The sequence below is a fragment of the Rutilus rutilus genome (genome assembly GCF_951802725.1).
Source record: "Rutilus rutilus genome assembly, chromosome: 9".
Taxonomy (NCBI): domain Eukaryota; kingdom Metazoa; phylum Chordata; class Actinopteri; order Cypriniformes; family Leuciscidae; genus Rutilus; species Rutilus rutilus.
In genome coordinates, this window is record NC_140223.1 from 29214291 (window position 1) to 29235797 (window position 21507).

The 21507-nt window shown below is 37.0% G+C and overlaps 1 protein-coding gene across 1 annotated transcript; it reads left to right on the forward strand.

The window, feature by feature from the left end:
• The first annotated feature begins 692 nt into the window (after nucleotides 1-692).
• LOC311296324 (myeloid cell surface antigen CD33-like) lies at nucleotides 693-19988 on the forward strand. Its single transcript, XM_084418028.1, has 8 exons — nucleotides 693-721; nucleotides 5274-5333; nucleotides 5474-5854; nucleotides 6036-6332; nucleotides 6427-6526; nucleotides 6962-7000; nucleotides 19276-19308; nucleotides 19458-19988. Exons 2-8 carry the CDS (start codon nucleotides 5294-5296, stop codon nucleotides 19525-19527), a joined length of 960 nt encoding a protein of 319 aa, XP_084274154.1. The 5' UTR covers nucleotides 693-721; nucleotides 5274-5293; the 3' UTR covers nucleotides 19528-19988.
• The last annotated feature ends 1519 nt before the right edge of the window (nucleotides 19989-21507 follow it).

Consider the following 21507-nt stretch of genomic DNA (forward strand, 5'->3'; position numbering starts at 1 on the left):
CCCCTATCAACTGAAAATCTTACTTTCCAAATGTCCAATTATGCTCTCTGTAGTGAATGATCTAAGAATGTAATCGTTTTTGAGTTCCATAATAGCAGGCCTATGTGTGTGCGGCTTTAAGAGAGCAAACAGAGTAAATCTGTATTGTACTTTTTTTACTTTTTTTTTTTTTACTTAGTTCTCTCCATTTTAAGGTTTTTAACATCACAAGCCAATGTTTTGAATAGTAATTTTCCATTGTATAAGATAACTTGTTCAATCTGTTCTGATCAGACAAAGTCTGCTCCTTTTTACCACTTCATCTTCTGATTCCTGCTGTTTCTCTGTCTCTTGGACTGCCAGAGGACTTAACATGTTTGGTTTTGAATGTCAGAGAAGATTCAGTGTTGACTGGTTCTAGATGCAAGATACAATTGATATCTTGATGGGAGGTCTAGTAAAGCAGCTGGAGAAATTCTGCTTAGTTGGTGAACCCACCTAAAGATGCAAGTTGCTGTTTGTTTTTGATAAAGTCATAAACATGCATTATCTTGAACTTCACTCTGATGCTCAGCAATCAAGGGATGCATGAAACTAAATAAAGGTCTGAATTCTCAGAAATGTCACAATATACTTCCTGTTTTTTTTTTTTTTTTTTTTTTTCAGGCAGCATATATATCTCTGGTTTGCATTAGAATTCAGTCAGTCTTTCAGTCAGTAAAGGCACACGGTGAAAAATAAGGTAGGCTCCCTTTATTTTTGATGTTTTATTATCATTTTAAAATAAATGAAAAATATTCCTGATTATAAGCAAAGTGATAATATTTTTATCTAAAAACATACAATTTTTTTGTATGAGATGAATGAGAAAATACAAAATATACACAAAACAAGTTATTATTTCCTTGTATTATTTCATAATGGTAAAATTTGCATTTGGGAAGATTGCTCCAATTGATGTTCAGAGTGTCATTGATAAATCAAAAGTGACTAGTGGTGAAGGATTAGATGGAATTGAAAATAGGTATCTTAAATTAACCTCACATATTCTTATGTATCCACTAGCTGATTTATTTAATCTTTATTTGTCTACATGTGATTTGCCGGTGATCTGGAAATGTGCACGCATTACTCCACTTTATAAGGGAGGTGATGTACTTGATCTCAATAATTATAGACCAATATCTATAAACGGGTAACGCTTTAGATTACAGCCCGGAAAGTACTGCGTAATTAAAATGAAAGTACAGTGTAACTTTCGGTAATTACAGTGTACCTATAAAGTACTTACGTGTAAGTATAGGGGAACAATATGTAAAGTCTTGGGAATAAAGGTGTAACAACCAGGAAAATACTGCGTTATTAAAACGAAATTACAGTGTAACTTTCGGTAATTACAGTGTACCTATAAAGTGTGTACGTGTAAGTATAGGGGAATAATATGTAAAGTTTTGGGAATAAAGGGGTAACAACCAGGAAAATAACAAATTATTTAGGCAAATTATTTAGACTGTAAGTATTCCATGTAGTTACAGGGTAAGTATGACATTGCGGGCTGTAAATTAAAGTGGTGTTTCTTACCCTCTTGTTTCATGTAGTTACAGGGTAAGTATGACATTGCGGGCTGTAAATTTAAAGTGGTGCTTCTTACCCTCTTGTTTCATGTAGTTACAGGGTAAGTATGACATTGCGGGCTGTAAATTAAAGTGGTGCTTCTTACCCTCTTGTTTCATGTAGTTACAGGGTAAGTACAATAAAAAACACATGTACACACACAATCTGACATCACTTGGAAAACCTTTATTTGAACTTATTTCAAAACAGATTTACAACATATTACACTTCTTATTTATTTAATTTATTATAATTTTTTTTTAAATCAACTTTTCATTTCAAATTCTAAAGTCCTGACAGAAAGTAGCATGTTTTGTCCTTTTTTGTTTCTCTTGCATGGCTTCCTCCTCCTCTTGGTCCTCCTCTTCTTTTTCTATCGTTCCACTGATTAGCCTAATCTTAAGGAGTCTTTTTCTATTCTGTATTATGTATTAAAAGAAAATACAGTAGCCTACACCCAGAAATGTTCTCATAATTTACTCATCTTTTCGCTACCGACCAACTTTCACCAGCGAGTGCATGAGAGTCGGCTTCATAGGGTCGGCTTGAATGGCTTCGCGTTTGGTGAAGCTTAAGCGTTCATTGCATTCTCGCGGGAGTTTGATGTGAAACGTGCGCGAGAACTGGTGTCTCTGTTCTTCTGCATGGTTTGTTTTTCATTATTATTATCTGTTATTGTTTGTATTTTGTTGTGAGCAATAATAAAAACATTTAAAAAAAATAATAATTCAACATTGGTTTTTCGGTGCGCTTACGTCACGCTTTAAGCCTCTGTTTGGACGCGTACACGACAGCTGCGCACAGCTCGGACGCGGACAACTTGTATTTATACTTTCTCTCAACCCTCATGAACGCGCAGGTGACAGTTGGTCGGAAGCGAGTCTACAGTTTAAAAATTTAAAATATTTGGTATTTTTCTTACAAACGCTTAACATTTCACTTCAGAAGAAGATGAACAAGAGGAGGAGGAAACCAAGCAAGAGAAACAAAGTGCTGTAAATCTGTTTTGAAATAAGTTGTTTTTCAAATAAAGTTTTCCGAGTGATATCAGATTGTGTGTGTACATGTGTTTTTATTGTACTTACCCTGTAACTACATGAAACAAGAGGGTAAGAAGCACCACTTTAATTTACAGCCCGCAATGTCATACTTACCCTGTAACTACATGGAACAAGAGTATATTTTCCCAGCATTTAAAAAAAAAAAAGTTGCAATAGTTTTACTTGCCTTGAAACTTAATCAGTGCACCTTTGCAATAATAACAAATTAGCCTACTTTATAAATGCACTGATATGTACCCCATGATTTAAAAAAAGCCTTTATGTATTTTTATACACTATTATTACAAAAAGGTGCAGTGTATGTACTCGCTAAATTGCTCCCAAAAGTAAGATTCTAAAATACTTAGTCTAAATAATTTGCCTAAATAATTTGTTATTTTCCTGGTTGTTACCCCTTTATTCCCAAAACTTTACATATTATTCCCCTATACTTACACATACGCACTTTATAGGTACACTGTAATTACCGAAAGTTACACTGTAATTTCATTTTAATAACGCAGTATTTTCCTGGTTGTTACACCTTTATTCCCAAGACTTTACATATTGTTCCCCTATACTTACACGTAAGTACTTTATAGGTACACTGTAATTACCGAAAGTTACACTGTACTTTCATTTTAATTACGCAGTACTTTCCGGGCTGTAATCTAAAGCGTTACCTAATAATATTCTATCATCATCTCAATCTGGTTTTAGGTCTAATCATTCCACAACTACTGCATTACTTAAGTTTACAAATGATGTGTTTTCAGCTTCAGATAATGGCAAGCTCACAGGTGCTATTTTTCTTGATTTGACTAAAGCTTTTGATTTGGTTGATCGTTATTTGCTTTTAGATAAACTTCATGCTATTGTTTTTTTTTTAAAAATGCAATTTTGTGGTTTAATTCATATCTGCATAATAGGAAACAATGTGTTGTCCTAAATGGGAATAAATCAGATTTTCTGATACAACAAAGAGGTGTGCCTCAAGGTTCAGTTTTGGGACCACTTCTTTTTTTCTATTTATGTAAATAATCTGCCATTACTTCTTAAAAACTGTCAGGTTAAATTTTATTTGGATGATACAGTCATATAAACATTTAATTCTGACCCCATACAAATTCAGTTATCTCTTCAATCGGATTTTAATAGGTTACGAGACTGGCTTTTGGCTAATAAATTAGTGCTTAATAAAACCAAGTCATATACTATGATTTCTGGTTCTAGACATAAACTTAATTCCAAAACCTGCTCTTGTGTTATATCATGTAAAGACAGTACTCCTCTGTATAGAGTTGATACTATGAAATATCTTGGTGTATGGCTTGATTTTCAACTTTCCTTTAAACCACACATTAATCATGATTTACGAAAAGTCAATGTTGGAATGAATATCTTGCATCGATCTCGAAATTGCTTCTCTTACAGTGTTCATAAGAAACTAGTTGCTCAATTAATATTTCCGTTTTTTTATTACTTTGATGTGGTTTATCAGACAGCATTAAAATCTGATCTTGTCTCACTTATATAACTATAATAGAATTTGCAGATTTGTTTTAGGATTTTCTTTTTCCACTCACCACTGTACCATGTATGATGCACTTCAATGGCCATCTTTGAATGTGAGAAGGCAGATTCACTGGCTCCAATTTGTATTTAAATGTATTTAATTTGATTATCCTAGTTATCTACAACAATACTTTGTATTCTTTTCTTCAAACCATCAAGTTAGGCATTCTGTCCAGACTTACATTCTCATTCTTTGTGTTAAAAAAAGCAATTGGTAAGAGAGCATTTATGTTTAAAGCCCTATTAGACTGGAATAATTTGCCTGTAGATATTAGATCCACTACTTCATTTCGGTTGTTTAAACAATCTTTATTATCTTATTTTAAAGTAGATTGTACATGCTATCATTGAAACTGTCGTTGTTGTTATGTGTACTGTTGTTGTTTTTTATGTGTGTTTTGTTGTTTGTCTGTTTGTTGATGTATTGTTAATTGTAATCTTGCTATGTTCTTTAAGTTGTAATTGTGTTTCAAGGCAAGGACCCCCTTGAAAATCTCAAGGGGTTAATCCTAATAAATAATGTTATTCTGATCTAAATATCATCTAGTATACAGATGAAGTTATTTTCCACTATTAAATTAGTTTTACTGTTCACTGTTTCACTGTTTTATCTAGTGTATGATTCATATTAGAATCATATGTATCAAATTATTTTTATTATTTTTAATTTTGCAGATGTAAAGGTCCTTTTACTCTTAAGGTATAATTTACTCACTTGCATATTTCTAGAGAACAGAAATGTATTAACCCCAATAACTTTTTTTTAAGTCACGCTTGACCTCCTAAGCGAGACCCATATCTATCTGTAACTTTTTTCTCTTTGTCCACTATTGCTTGTGACCTAGTAAGCACAGGCTTGTTAGACTTGTGCATGCTTCTCTTCTGTCTTGAATCCCTGACTTATGAAATCTCATATTCTCTTTGTATGTGATTCAAGTAATCATTACATTTGTTATTCCTTTATAGACACAATATCATTGTCCAACAACCTCGTCAACTGATTCTTCTTGCATCAATATGATCACTAAATTATATTTTTTTGTTTACTGTGTTTTTCCTTTTCAGTTTCTAGAGTCCAGTTCAGCATGGGTGTACGGGCACGGGTTCTTCTCTGCTGGCTTCAGGGTATTATTTAAAGCATTATTTCCACTCATTATATGAATAAACATATTTTTGTGTGATTATAAAAAAAAAAGAAGAAAAAAAAGATTTCTATTAAAAATGTAATTGTTAATTTAAATGATTTTATCATTATTATTTTGCAGTTCTTTGTGCTGTCGCGTTTGGTGATGTTTGGAAGCTGGAGGTAGAGTCTAAAATGGATGCTCTGGTCTCATCTTGTGTCGTGTTGCCCTGTACATTCAAATACCCTGCTCAAGAACAGCCCTCCAGTCGTACTAAAGGCATGTGGCACACAAAGACCAACAGGGATGAATTCATCTATGACAATGATCCTACAAAGGTTATTGAGAATTTCAAGGATCGTACAAAACTGATTGGTTCACTGGGTGATTTAAACTGCTCCTTGGAGATTGATGATGTCAAAAACCATGACAACGGCCCGTACTGTTTCAGGGTGGAATTAGAGACGTCTAAAAAAGACAAGTACTCCTTTGTGGATAACTGTGTGACAATTAAAATGATTGGTAAGTGTGCATTTGAGCTGTCAACCTGTCATTTACAACCCCTATAGGATACAAAACAAGAAAGCATGCAAAAGAAAATATGGAAAGATTCCAAATTACGGTTTTGTGAAAAAATAATTAGTAAATAAGCTAGTTTTTACAATGGGAAATATGTGTTCTGTCATTCAAAATATATGTACAGAGAAAGCATCAAAACCAGAGTTGCTGGCTGAGATGTCTGTGGAAGAGGGTCAACCTGTAATCTTCAAATGCTCCGTCCGTCACACCTGTCCGTCCCATCAGCCCACTCTCAGCTGGAGCCACCCTGGAACAACCCTCATGAGCTACAAAAACATTGGTCATGGAAATTGGGAAGCAGAGTCAATCCTTACCTTCACCCCAACAAAAGAGGATGATCACTCCTCTGTCACATGCACAGTCAAGTACCATGGGACTGTTCAGGGTGAAATGCAAGCCACTCACCAAATCATTGTGAAAGGTATAACAATAAGACTATACTGTGTATATATTGTTATAAGTGATAACATTTTTTGTAATTAAGTGAATTTTTTTTTTTTTTTTTTTTTTACCAGAACAAGCAACTCTCAGCCACATTCTCATACCAACCATCTCTGGTCTTGGAGCTGCTCTTTTGGTTGGATTACTGTGTTTCTTCGTTGTCAAGAGATACAAGTGAGTCTGGATCTGATTTAAGCACAATATCACTTCTATGAGGAATGTATTCCTAAAACAAAATATATATTTTTGGAAATTCTTTAATTTGATGTATCATTGGATTCTTTAAAAACGCACACACACACACACACACACACAAAAAAGAAACTAGCACACCAAACAAATTCATGAAGATTCTCATATTAAGAGACAACATAAGTAGTTGTGTTGTTAAGATTTAAGCAGTAAAGATAGTCCAAGACAAACTTATTTTTGTGCACATTCACTTTTTTGTTAATTCTCTTTGGTATTCTGTTTTCACTTATGAGAGTCTTCAGTAAAATAAAACATTTCTTAACTTTGATTTTGTTTGGTGTGTGGTTTCTTTCTTCTTCTTTTTTTTTTTTTTTCTTCATGTTTTGAAAATATGTGAAAATATATGATCTTTCACAGGAATCGCATTGCAGAACTCCAATCCAGAAACGACAATGGGTGAGTGGAACATTATAGTGCCTCAGTCTGATTTTAATATATGTGGCTTTGAGTCCGTGAATTTTGAGTTAGGCTATCAATACTAGTGTTCTCGAAAACATTTATTATGATAAAATTGCCTCGTCCGCCATGTCACTCTCTGTGAAAAATGTTGCAAGCGGAGTGATACAAATGGTGGAACGGTTCCAGTGCTGACACATATCACACGGCTGGAAAAGTTCCACCATTTGTATCACTCCGCTTGCAACATTTTTCACAGAGAGTGACATGGCGGACGAGCAAACCACTATAAATTTACAAATACTACTGTTGTTGTGTCACAGATTGTAGTTTTAAGAGGATTTTTTTTTTGGTAAATGGAGTTATTTAGACCTCAAATTATGAAACTTATAATAACGTAGAGCATATTTGACAATTTGTTTAGACTTTTTTCGGATATTGAGGTTCAGACCATCAGCGGCCATTCAGCGCTCATGCACTTGCCGAGAACAGCTTTATCTCAGTCAGTCCTTTGGGAATTTGCCACTGACTCTTGTGTAGATAGTGTTTAAACCTGAGGTGTGTATATATATATATATATATATATATATATATATATATATATATATATATACATACACACACACTGTGTATATATATATATATATTTTTTTTTTGGGGGGGGGGGGGGGATTGATTGGGATAAGGGTATAGTTTCATAACTTCATATTTGTATTCCTGTAAGCTACTATAACTAGTGCTGCTTTTGTACTTTTAACTGAATTTAAAAGTTAAACTGTATTTCAACAATATGGCTATATATCAGCACGCCATGAAACCCTACTCGTGTGATATTGCTCATATACAGTAATGCTTAAAAGTTTACATGCACCTTGCAGAATTTGCTAAATATTAATTATTTTAACAAAATAAGAGGGATCATACAAAACACATAATATTTGTTATACTGTCCTGAATAAGATATTCAACATAAAATATGTTTACATGTGAAAAAAAAAAGAAAAAAAAAAGGCTGAATTTTTCAAAATTGCACCGTTCAAAAGTTTACATATTTGATGAATAATACTGTGTCATTAACTAGATGATCCACAAGTTATTTATTTTTTTTGTGTGATTTTTTTTTTTTTTTACTTCCCAATTTTCATCAGAAAATCCTTCAGGCCCTGCAATTCTTCAGTTTTCCAGTATATTTTGCAAATTTGAACCCTTTCCAGCAGTGACAGTATGATTTTGAGATCTTTGTATGATCTTTTTCTATATGACATCATGAATGACCATACCAAATTTTGTGCATATCGGACAAACTTCATCCTGACCACAGCCTGCATTTGCAACACTCATTGGAAAAACATACCTGTGGCAAAACGCAAAATACATACCAATGCAGTTTCTAAAAGAAATGAACACTAGAGGCAAAAAAACAGCAAGCACTTGTAATCATTTTCACACAATTATGATTACAGGATAATGGATTAATAAAGACTTGTTTTCACGCGGCTCCTTGCACAATTATGTTATGACCTCAGAACACTTTTTACCATAGTGCATGATTTGTAAACTAAAATATTTTGGAGTTTGCATTACTTTACCAGATTATGGAAGCTTGTTTCCGCCACAAAATAAAAAAAATAAAAGATAATTGCGACTTTTTATCTCACAATTGCGAGTTTACATCTCGCAATTCTGACTTTATTTCTCAGAATTGCAAGATATAAAGTCAGAATTGCGTAAAATAAAGTCGCAATTGCGTGTTTTAAAGTCAGAATTGCGAGATATAAAGTCAGAATTGCGTGAAATAAAGTCACAATTGCGTGTTATAAAGTCAGAATTGTGAGATATAAAGTCGCAATTGCGTCTTATAAAGTCAGAATTCTGACTTTTTTTCTCGCAATTGCGACTTTATATCACGCAATTCTGACTTTATATCTCAGAATTCTGACTTTATATCACGCAATTGGGAGATATAAAGTCAGAATTGCATGATATAAAGTCGCAATTGCGTGTTATAAAGTCAGAATTGTGAGATATAAACTATTCTAAGGTAAAAAAAAAAGTCCGTCTTTTTTTTTTTCTTAGAATTGGACTTTATATCTCACAATTCTGAGAAAAGATGTCAGAGTTGCGAGATATAAACTCGCAATTATGTGTTATAAAGTCAGAATTGCGTGATATAAAGTCAGAATTGCGAGAAAAAAAGTCAGAATTCTGACTTTATAAGACGCAATTGCGACTTTATATCTCGCAATTCTGACTTTATATCTCAGAATTCTGACTTTATATCTCAGAATTCTGACTTTATTTCACGCAATTCTAACTTTATATCTCGCAATTCTGAGAAATAAAGTCAGAATTGCGAGATGTAAACTCGCAATTGTGAGATAAAAAGTCGCAATTATCTTTTAAAATGTTTTATTCAGTGGCGGAAACAAGCTTCCATAATAGGGCGAGCTGACATTTGACAGACACTTTTAAAGCTACTGCGGTGGAGCCCTGTGCTTCAGCCAATCACAGACAGGTCTGATGCGCTTCAGCCAATAACAGACAGGTCTGACTTGGGTGCAAAACCAATCAAAACTTCTAGTTCGAAACCACGCTTTGACATTCAATCACTGCCGCTCGTGTTTTGAATCAGTATCGCTAATTACGTTTCAATATTTTATTGAATGTGAGCTATGCTCATTTTCTGATTTAAAATTTGTATATAATTTAAATTATGGCAACTCCTGAAATGGGTCATCCCATTGATAATACCAGAGCACTGAGCAGTTGAGGTAAATGGCTCATAACATGGACACAGTTATTGCATGGATGGAGCAAAAACAATGTAAGTGTCATGAAAACATGGATACAATTCAGTTCAATTGAATGGTAAAGCTCGCCCTATTTAACAATACAGTTAAACTAAATGTACGAAGCAGACTTTGTACAAAGTTTAAAAAAATATTTTAAAAAACAGTGAAATAAGATCACATGATTTATCTGTCAATAAGATGTGTAAAAGTGTAGTTTGTCACTATAGCAATAGTGGGCTCCCAGCACATTTTCAGTAGGACGAAAAAAAGAGCATTTCATTTAAAAAAACATACCCCACTTATTTAAAAACATTTCTGGCACTTTTTTATTCATAATGTTGTAAATCTCTCTTTTTATATCGGACCTCTCATTTAATCTTTTTTGCTTTCAATTATGAAATGATTCAAATGAAAACATTCAAATGATCTTACCTGGACTTACTTTTCAAAATTAGTAATAAAGCAATTGCTCTTGATAACAGTGAAAGTTAGTATGTTTGTTTAGCATACCGTAAAACACTACAATTTACGAGATTAATATCATGTTTTGCTCCAAAATCACAAAACATGTCCATCGTGTTTGAAATTACTTATGTGGTTTCATGTTGCTTCTTAATACAGAGTGAGAATATATTATTTTATTAAATTCTATCATACAGGGTATGTTGATTAGCATTGCATTAAAGGGATAGTTCACCCAAAAATAAAAATTAGCCCATGATTTACTCACCCTCAAGTAGGTGTAAATGACATTCTTCTTTCAGACGAATACAATCGGAGTTATATTAAAAAATGTCCTGGCTCTTCCAAGCTTTATAATGGCAGTGAATGGCTGGAAAAAATTGAAAACCCCAAAAAGCATCCATTCATGAAAAAAAAATGAAAAAACTCCATACGGCTCCAGTGGGTTAATAAAGGCCTTTGAAAGCGAAGCCATGGGTTTTTGTAAGAAAGATACCCATATTTATAACTTTATAATCTAAAATAACTAGCTTCCGCCAGACGACTGTACGCATATGCAAATTGACTTGCGCCACAACAGTAACCCGTGACACGTGTATGACGTAGGATGTAGGAGTATCGTAAGCTTAGACGCCTCTCGCGGTTTAAACAAATAGGGCTGTGCAATAAACTGAAACTCCTCTTCTATTATATAGAAATCCTCCGACATTTCTCTTTAAAATTGCTAATTCGCGACCAGGGTTTTGATTTGCTCTTACTTCTGAGCTTCCATGTTCATCATTACGTTGTGCGTCGGGTCAGGGGTACTCTTCCACTGTAAATCGATGCGTACAGCCGTCTGGCAGAAGCTGATGGTGATTATAGTTTAGAAAGTTTTAAATATGGGTATTTTCCTTACACAAATGCATGACTTCACTTCAGAAGGCCTTTATTAACCCCCTGGAGTAAAAGTGGAGCACTTTTATCATTGATGGATGCACTTTTTTTGGGCTTCAAATTTTCCTTTTTGGGTGAACTATCCCTTTAAAGACATACATCATTCTTATGAAAATACATGAGATAGCTTGATGAACACAGATATATTATGCTATCACGTGTTTGTCTTCATGTTTCATCAGTCATAACGACTGCATGTTATTATATCCATATAAGGAATTTCCTGAAACGTCATAAGTGTAATACTCCTATGAATCTGACTTGTGGACTTTCTGCACGAGGGATGAATCCATGCTGGGCTTCCAGTATGAATGAAACAGATAGGCTATGACTTGAGAGTGTTTAGCACTCCATATCATTATCATCTCCACATTTTGGGTAAAAATAGAAAAATAATGTATAAGTAATAATACGTTTTATTAAATAATAACATTTTAAATAAGTACTTTGTAACATAGTTACTTGAGTAGTTTTTAAGCAAACTACTTATTTACTCTTACTTGAGTCATATTATTTTTCAGTACTTCTACTTGTACTCAAGTAAATTATTTCTTAAGTAGCAATACTTTTACTAAAGTAACATTTTTTAGTACTCTTTCCACCACTGCAGAATTGTACTTGTGATGCGGAGAGCTCGAGTACAAATCCTGTGAAAGACAAGACATGATACAAGAGCTCAAAGTTCAAAAACAAGCAAAATTGCAATGGTTATGATTACGTTTTTATGTCACATTTGCTTTTGTTAACACTTTCAGATAGGTTTAGGGTTTAGTGTATAGGTGTACGTTATTTTAAAACGTGATTAAACATTAATCTTTCAGAACTTTAATCTTTCGGGTAACTTCAAGGCAACTGTGAATAACGGGCAATATGCATTTAAAGCGGCTAAAAAGACTATGTTAAACACATTTGAATACTCCACATTTACTGCAGCCAGCTGGTGCCACTATGACTGTGAACCACAACAGCCACATCCATGAGATAATTTAAATTTAGATGAACTGCATGTGACAGGATGTCATAGTTCAGTTTTAAGTGATTGTAAATGTATAATTTGCATCCCAAAATTTTGTACTTTCAGAAGTATTTATGTTAAAGTAATGTTATATTTTATTAACCCTTATAAATAAAGTAATTATATAAAACTATCCTATCAGGGCACCACAAATTATCTGGTTATATGCCTTTGATTTGTTATTCAAGATGATATTAAAAGATAATTTATTAAGCTGTAATGCAGACAGCAATGAATGATTTAAACTCTAAACCAGCAAGAGTGTAAAATAGAGTGTAATATATAATCTCTCTCTCTCTCTCTCTCTCTCTCTCTCTCTCTCTCTCTCTCAAACTATTTTTTTAATATATTTTACTATATGTTATAAATGCACTATAAATGAATTTGTTATATACCATTATTTTCTCATTCAAACTGGGGGAAAGATACTGAGAGATGTATTATCCTGTAATGCAGGCAACATACACAGCAATGAAAGTAAAATAGACACGCACAAAAACACTGAGAATGACAAAACTGACAAAAACTGAACATGTCTGAATATATATCCAAATGCAAAGGAAGTCATTATATCTGAACAGTTTTGTTGCAACAATAAGAGTTTGCTCAACCCTGTTTAAAAATTGGCATATGCCATCTAGTGGTTATAATATCTATTAAATTAAAATATATATATATTTTTTTTCAACCAGATAGCACTAATCTGCCTATTTTAACTTATACATAGTGCTTAAAAAAAAAAGTGTGTTATATAAATATGCTTATATATCTAATATGTCTAACTCATTATAGCCAACTTCCTGTTGGGCTACAGAGACCATAAAAAATTACCATATAAAAGTATCTGCTTCAAAGCCCCAAAGTATCCAGTACAAATTTCAAACGGGACTAATCACTTACATTAGATAACGTTACATAAAGCACCATCACTTCAAAATAATTATAGGCTACTTGAACCCCAGTAAAGTAATAATGGAAATATTATTTTAAAATACAGCAACACCTCCCCCTTTGCCATTCGGACAAGACTCATGTTTATAACAGTTATCTTGGGGGGTAAACTAATTTAAAGTAATGTAATCATCTGATTTTAGCTAGGTCATGAATACATCTGGTCATGATCATATAATAATTTGTTCATCTGTATTACATCAGTTCCCTTTCAAGGGAACTCGCGTTGCGCTATGGGAACGCATTGCGTGATTGCATCATGAAGCACTTGTAAAATCAGTCCAATGGCGTATAGGCGGGTGACGTCATGGCAGGAAGCTATAAAGCGCACCCAGACCAAACATTGTCAGCTTCTGTGTCTTCAGCAAGCGCTCTCTGTGAAATCTGTCTCTGTCTATTTATTGTTGTTTGTCCTCAAGCATATTATATATCTAGACAGGAATATAATGGCGAGCAAACAGCATTTTGGATCGCGTGTTCCTCCCCGCTCTCACTTCATTACGAGTGGGGATACACGCGATTTATGTGTTGTTTGTTTGGGAGTAGAGCATGCACGGTCAGCTCTAGTAAAATGGGGCTGACAGTGTCCATTCATAATTCCTGACGTGTAACATATGCACTTCGAGAGTTTTAGCTCTGCTCCTGTTGGCTTTCTTCTCGATGGAAGAAAGTCGAGAAAGATTCTTTGGCTTGGATCTCGCGTTCGCCGAGGCAGCGCGTAGATAGGCTACGGGTCTGCAATAAAGATTCTGTGACTCGATCTCGGATCTCGCGTGTGCTGAGGCAGCGCGTAGATTACGGGGCTGCAATAAGAATCTAACGGCTCAGATCGCGCGTTTGCCGAGGCAGCGCCTAGATTACGGGGCTGCAATAAGAATCTAGTGGCTCAGATCGCGCGTTTGCCGAGGCAGCGCGTAGATTATGAGTCTGCATCTCTGCATTAAGAATCTAGTGGCTCAGATCGCGCGTTTGCCGAGGCAGCGCGTAGATTATGAGTCTGCATCTCTGCAATAAGAATCTGGCTCAGATCGCGCGTTTGCCGAGGCAACGTGTAGATAATAGGTCCGATATATTTATACACACAGGGAACTGAGCAGACGGGAATTTCCTTTTCTCTCTTTCTCTATTATGATTGTTTGCAAACTATTATGTGTTTGTAAACTATTATTGTGGTTCTTTTTGTTTGAGAATATAATATGAATTTAATTCGGAGAAATTAAATATTTGTCTGGCTTTGAAAGATGATGTATGAAAATAATATATTCTATTTTTCATCCAGACCAAGGTCTATATTAATGTAGTATTCAGCCTTTCATCCAGACCGTGTTTACTTGTCTGGTTGATATTGGCTGCATTTAATTTTTGAGAGAATTAAATATGTCCTCATCTGATCTCTGAGGAGTTATTTCTATATTAATATAGTATTCAGCCTTTCATCCAGACCGTTTCTACTTGTCTGGTTGACATTTGGTTGCATTTAATTTTTGAGGAAATTAAATATGTACTTATCTGATGTCTGAGGAGTTAGATTTCGGTATTAATATACTATTCAGCCTTTCATCCAGACCGTGTTGACTTGTCTGGTTGGTCTTTGGCTGCATTTAATTCTGAGGAAATAAATGGTGAAATTCCTGTGGGGAAATTAATTACAGTGAATTCTAGTCTCAGACGAGCCTTTATCTCACTGTCCGCCCGTAATGTAGCGGCGCTGGGATGCTTGCCCCCTCCGAGGAGGGTCTCAGAGCAATCATTTTGGCTGTTCCCTGCCGGTGCGCCGCTTCAGGGCAGCGAATTGGTCGCTTGAGTAATACCAGAGACCAGTCTCAAGAGGCTGGTTCTCTTAATTTCCGGTGGGAAGTGGTTAACACCTCACTATACGGAGCCCATTTCCCTTCGATGTCTTTGGGGGGGCCGTTCTGCCAACCCCGCCACCTCGTGTGCCTCGGGGCGCAACGGTCTCTGACGAGCCCACATCTCCGTGTCTGCCCGGAAACGTAGCAGCACTGGGATGTTCGCCCCCTCTGATGAGGGTCTCAGAGCAGTCAGTTCGGTTGTTCCCTGCCGGTTCGCCGTACAGGGCACCGAATTGGTCGCTTGAGAAACACCTAGAACAGTCTGGAGAGCCTGGTTCTCTTAGTAGATTTTTTGGCAGCGTGGGAACTTCTGCCAAACATATCTCAACAGAAACAGTGTTTGCTCCTGATCCCCCGATAAAAGACTGGGGTTGGGTTGGAACTCTCAACTGCAGCCTTCAAGGGGTAAGGCGGATCTGAGGACCGTTATTATTTCCAAGAAGGCTGTGGAGAAAAGGTCCTGACGCCTGAGGGGTCAGGCCAACGAGGCCAGTCTCCCCCGAAATAAAGCGGTTAACACCTCATTATACGGTGCCCGCTGCCCTTCGGTGCCCTCAGGGGACCTTTATGCTAATCCCGCCACCTTGTGTGTTTCGGGGCGCAGCGGTCTCCGGCGAGCACATATCTCAGGGTCCACCCGGAAACGTAGTGGTCCTGGGATGCTTGCCCCCTCCGAGGAGGGTCCCAGAGCAGTCAGTTCAGTCGTTCCCTGCCGGTTCGCGTTACAGGGCGTAGGACTGACTGTTCAACACCAACTAAATCCAGAAGCCAGTCTCGAGAGGCTGGTACCTCTGCTAGAATATTTTACAGCGTGGAAGATGCTGCCAAATATTTCTTGTTGGGTCCTGCAGACCATCGGGTCTCGCCCACCCAGGTTTATGGGGGTCCTATCCACCGTGGTGGGCCTCAAGCAGGTTCTGGTAATGGAACAAGAAGTGAAAACCCTGTTGGAGAAAGGGGCCATAGAATATGTACCTCCTTCCAGCAGGGACACCGGGTTTTACAGTCGGTATTTCATCGTTCCAAAGAAGGATGGGGGGTTGTGTCCCATTTTTGATCTGAGTGTTCTGAACGAGTCAGTCATTCAGCTCAAGTTCAAAATGTTAACACTGAGACAAATCATGCCACAGATCAGATCCGAGGACTGGTTTGTCACAATAGATCTCAAGGACGCATACTTCCACATTTCCATCCTTCCATATCACAGGAAGTTCCTGAGGTTTGCTTTTGGGGGCAAAGCATACCAATATCGGTTGGCAGTTCGGCATCGAGATGTCGATCTCGCCCACAGGAAAGAGTTGCGGTTACAGCTAAACGCCAAAAATAGTGTGCTTTCTCCACTACAGAGGACCATTTTTTCTAGGCGTGGTTGGGACTTAATGTTGGTGCAGGCATGCCTCTCACCTGCACGCATAGAGTACATCCTGTCAGCTGTGAAGAGAATAAAGCTAGGCCAGTCACTCACTGTGAAACAGTTTCAGAGACTGTGGGGTCTGATGGCAGCAGTGTCCAACGTGATACCTTTTGGCCTGTTGTACATGAGACCCCTGCAGTGGTGGCTCAGGACCAAAGAGTTTCCCCGAGGGGAAACCCCTTTCGCATGATCAGGGTCACGCGGCAATGCTTACGTGCCCTAGTTATGTGGAAAAAGCCTTGGTTCTTGTCCCCAGGATCCTGTGCTGGGAGCTCATTGTTGTCGCTTACGCTTACGACGGATGCTTCCCTCACGGGCTGGGGTGCGATCATGGATGGTCGCTCGGTGCCCGTGGACGGGTCACCATCTCACCTGGCACTTAATCACCTGGTGATGATGGCTCAGGCTCTACGTCCCTGGGCACTAGATTCAGGGAGCAGACATCCTGTCGAGGCAGGGGCTGAGGCCCAGGGGAGGGAGACTCCACCCCGAGGCGGTGGAGCTCATATGGATGCAGATGTGGCAGTTCAGCATCTGTACATGGTTTCCCTGATTGTTCTACTTCCGGGAGTTCTGGAGAACAGAGTTATGGGAGTATGGGTTTGGCCCCTGAGGGGGGCCCAACTCATAGACTCGGGTCTCTCAACTGAGGTTGTTGAGGCCACAATCTCTCTAGAGCTCCCTGCACAGGAAACAAACCGGTTTCCTCCATGGTGCGTTGAAGCAGGAGCAGTATGGCGGCTTTGTAGCCTTGTATTAGGGGTATCCCTACAAGAGGTGCTAGATGCGGCGGGCGGTTCCTTTCCGCACACACTCATGGGGTTTAATACCTACTTTTGGGCTTCACTCCTGTGTCCCAGGTTATTCTGTCTTTGTTGTGCTCACTTGATTTCACACAGGACAGGCACTGGTCACTATGGTGGCGTTGGTATAGACGTTCCCATAGCGTCAATCTCGACGCAACGCGAGTTCCCTTGAAAGGGAACGCCTCGGTTACGACTGTAACCTCGGTTCCCTGAAGAGGGAACGAGCGTTGCGTCACCTTGCCATACTTCCGGCGCGCCTGTGACCGACTTGCTTCGACCTATCAGAAGTTGACAATGTTTGGTCTGGGTGCGCTTTATAGCTTCCTGCCATGACGTCACCCGCCTATACACCATTGGACTGATTTTACAAGTGCTTCATGATGCAATCACGCAATGCGTTCCCATAGCGTCAATCTCGACGCAACGCTCGTTCCCTCTTCAGGGAACCGAGGTTACAGTCGTAACCGAGGCGTTTTTTAATTGTTGAACATCAATTACATTTTTTGTATTTCCTAGTTCGGGGAACAGACATAATCTCTATATTGATCGAGTAGTTGCCACTAAGGGGCATATTTGGTGGAATCATTGATAATGCCTCAAACTCTGAAACATTTAAGGGCTCTTACACTTGAAATAAGGAGCTTTCACACCGGATATAGTGCATAGTTCTTTTCATAAAACTAATGTCGGAAGTACCTGCTTTTTGGCGTGTTTGCACCACAGGAACTGTGAACGATTTTAGTTCTAGGAACGCCTTTTGAGGGAACTAAATTAGCTTCTACTTAGGGTCTAACCCAGCACAGTAAGAACTACCAGTGAGGTTAGTGTACGCTGACTGGCCGAATACATGTGAAATACCAACACCCACCATTTAAAAAAAAAAAAGAAAGAAGCGATGTTCACACACAGATATACTCCACACACTACCTCTACAAACATGGAAAAGAGTGATAGATGGACCTCTCAACCCTTATGCTATAAGGAAAAAATCCAATGCAACTTTGAGGGGACCAAGAGGAACAGGATTATGTATTTCTGGTCAGCTAGCAACACTGGACTAGCCTGGTTCTACCAGACTCTCGTACATTTCATTTGTACAGAGAGTCTGGCCTCTCTCCATTGACAAACGTTAACTTCCTTGTAGGCGGGTACTCTGTTGAAGTTTAAAACTATTGGATCTGCCCAGAGTCACTCTGGATCTGCCATAACCAATCGCTAACGTTTGGTCGTGACGTAACCCTGTACTCAAACTAGCGCACGACCTCAACGTCATCGTTCTCAGCCACTCCCTCTGTTCGCTGACTGGACCGGTAAAAAAATGATCGGAGAAAACCAAAGAATACACCACAATCCCAGACGTAGTAATGAAGGGAAATAAAATTGAGCAGAAGTACGCAGGAGGGCGGAGCCAGGCTAACACTGGACATCAACCACACGCAAATGCTAATACTTTTTCATATACTGTCTACTTTGTATAACAGTTCTATTTAATAACGTATTAGACAGGACTGTTAAACAAATTGTAAACTAATGAATACGGAGAATAGAAGCACTATGTGCTCAGGCTCTGGTGTTCTCAGTGCCATCAAAATAAATGTTCACTGCGCCATTAAAATAAAAGTCACAACAAGCGTGGCATACTTCACTTCCGAGTTCCTACTGGTGGCGCAAATGCAACCAGGAAAATGGCCCTAAGGGAACATTTAGTCCCCAGGGAGCCACCCTGGTGGCTAGTTCCTATAACTAAATTCTACCCAGTGTGAAAAGGGCTATAGTTCACCCTGGGTAATTCTAAACCCCAAGTAAACGGGATCCTGGGTTATCTTATTTTATGTTTCACACTGCTCATACTTATACTTATCACACTATAAATTCTTAAACCCTGGTTTACTGTTCTTATTTGCATAGGCCTACATGCGGTATATAATTTTAAAATATAACAATAACCCATTAAGTAAACAATGTAATTGAAAGTACAAAGTCATCATAACTGTTTTACTAAGTTTGATAATCTCAAATGTTAAATGTTTTTTGTTTGTTTTTCAGAATGTGGAGTAGACTATCAAGAATGTCTCGCAGGTAATTACTAAACTTTTGAGTCTATTTCTAACATCTACATTGAATAATTCATCGACCTCTATCAGTTATGAATTAACTTGAACTTAATTAAATCCTTGACTTTCGTGTGTGTGTGTGTGTGTGTGTGTGTGTGTGTGTGTGATCACCAGGTTTCGTTCAGGTGAAGGCAGCAGTGGTACAGGTGGCAGAGAGCAGGGGCAAGTACCCAAAAGCTTCTAATGCGCTCTTCTGCAATAAACCAGGACAAAACAAATCCTCTAATGGAAATTTACTGAATCTGTGATTTTAATTAGATTTTTATATTTAGGTATAGAGTTGTTTTATGAATATATACTTCATTATCAGCAGGAATTGAAGGTCTTGGGTTGGATACTATCTGTATTGCATAATGTTTTGGACAATAAATAGATAAAAGTTTATGTATCAATGAATAATTTTAGATTCATCTGTAAAGCCTGTTCTGATACAATGTTGTACTTTTCTCACAAAATGTATTTTCTCCCTGTTTCTCAGTAGTAATCAATCCAATAAGGAAAGTCATCTAAAAAACTCAGATCAGTTGTTTTACAGATTGTGTGATGATTGATGTAAAAGAAAATATAAGAACTATTGTACACAAACACACACACACACACACACACACACACACACACACACACACACACACACACACACACACACACATACATACATACATATACAGTATATATCATAATAATATGCTCAATATCAATATAATATGCTGTCACAAATTAACATGTTAACTATTGTGATTTATATTATTATACTTTTTTTTTATGTTTAACACTTTGAAAATAGCCAATAACGCAATTAATGTAGCATCCTTTTTTTTCTGGCATGCTTTGGCTAGCATTATAGTATATGATCGCGCTCTCATTCATTCAAGTGCTTTTAAACCATTCAAGCACAATAAGAAAACTCAATTCGGTACTGTTCTGTGAAGTAGCTCTCTGTAAACAACCCTAAACGAGTAACACAGAAAGCCGCATTTGAATTCTCTTTTGCAAACCTGAACCAACAAAACACACAAAATTACGTTAAAAAGCCAATTTTCTTAAATGACGTGAAGAGTTGGGAGAAATTAGGATGTGTCAGATTTACATCATGTCTTAAAGTGACAGCAGCCTAATAAACAAGCTGAAGTCTGTCATAAATGTTAATCCAACAAACGAAAACACTCATGAATAACATTTGTAGCTTTAATAATGATTAATCTGTATTTAATTTATATAGTGAAGACTGTGCAGGGTTATTTTACATTTGATTAGTTTATTCAATTTCTGTATAGTTCCCACCAGAATATTACTGTTAGACCTACCTAAAAATCTTAAAGCACTTTTTACAAGGACTTTACATGGTTCAGGAGCAATAAAAAAAATAAAAATAAAAAAAAAAGTTTACAGGAAAAAAAGCTTATTAAATGTTTAAAAAATGTATTTGTTTGAACAAAATATGCCATTAATTGCTTTTAACTTTGACTTGTTTGGAATTTTTAATAGTATTAGCACTTAAATTTGTATGTGTCATGTCTTGAATCAATCAATTATTATTGTAATTTTCACTGTATTATGAACACAGCAGTAATGTTTGTAACTTTTTGGTGTCTAAATTGTAAACAAAACTGCTTATATAGCACAAAAGTTGGTTTTATCATTAAATTTGACAAATTCAAACAGTCAGAAGCTGTTGTGTGTTACTTATCTTTAGTTACCGAAAGAGTCCCCACAGTAGCTACTGTTTTTTTTTTTTTTTATCTTTATTCAGCACTGTTGTTGAGACAGAATCTTCAGTATGCTTATGGTCCGTGTACCTTCGGAAAAATTGTTGTCTCATTTTTCTCTTCTAAATGGAAAAACTAAGAAACCGTTCATTTATCAAATATTCGACCATTCTCATGACATTTTTTCATATTTTTACTTTTAACCAAAGATCAAGCCGTGCTGTCATTAGTTCTTACTCAGCTCCACGCAACAGAATAATAGTCATCTGATACAGTTGTATGGATTATTACAGAGTTTATTGCAACTACATTAATCTTTTTCTCAATAAACAGCCAGACTAATAAATGGCCCGACACAAACTGTATACCGGGGCAGAGCCTAGACAGAGGTTTCTTCTGTGTACACATACTTTTGCATGCTGTCAAATAATAAGTAATCATATTGAATATTAATTTAC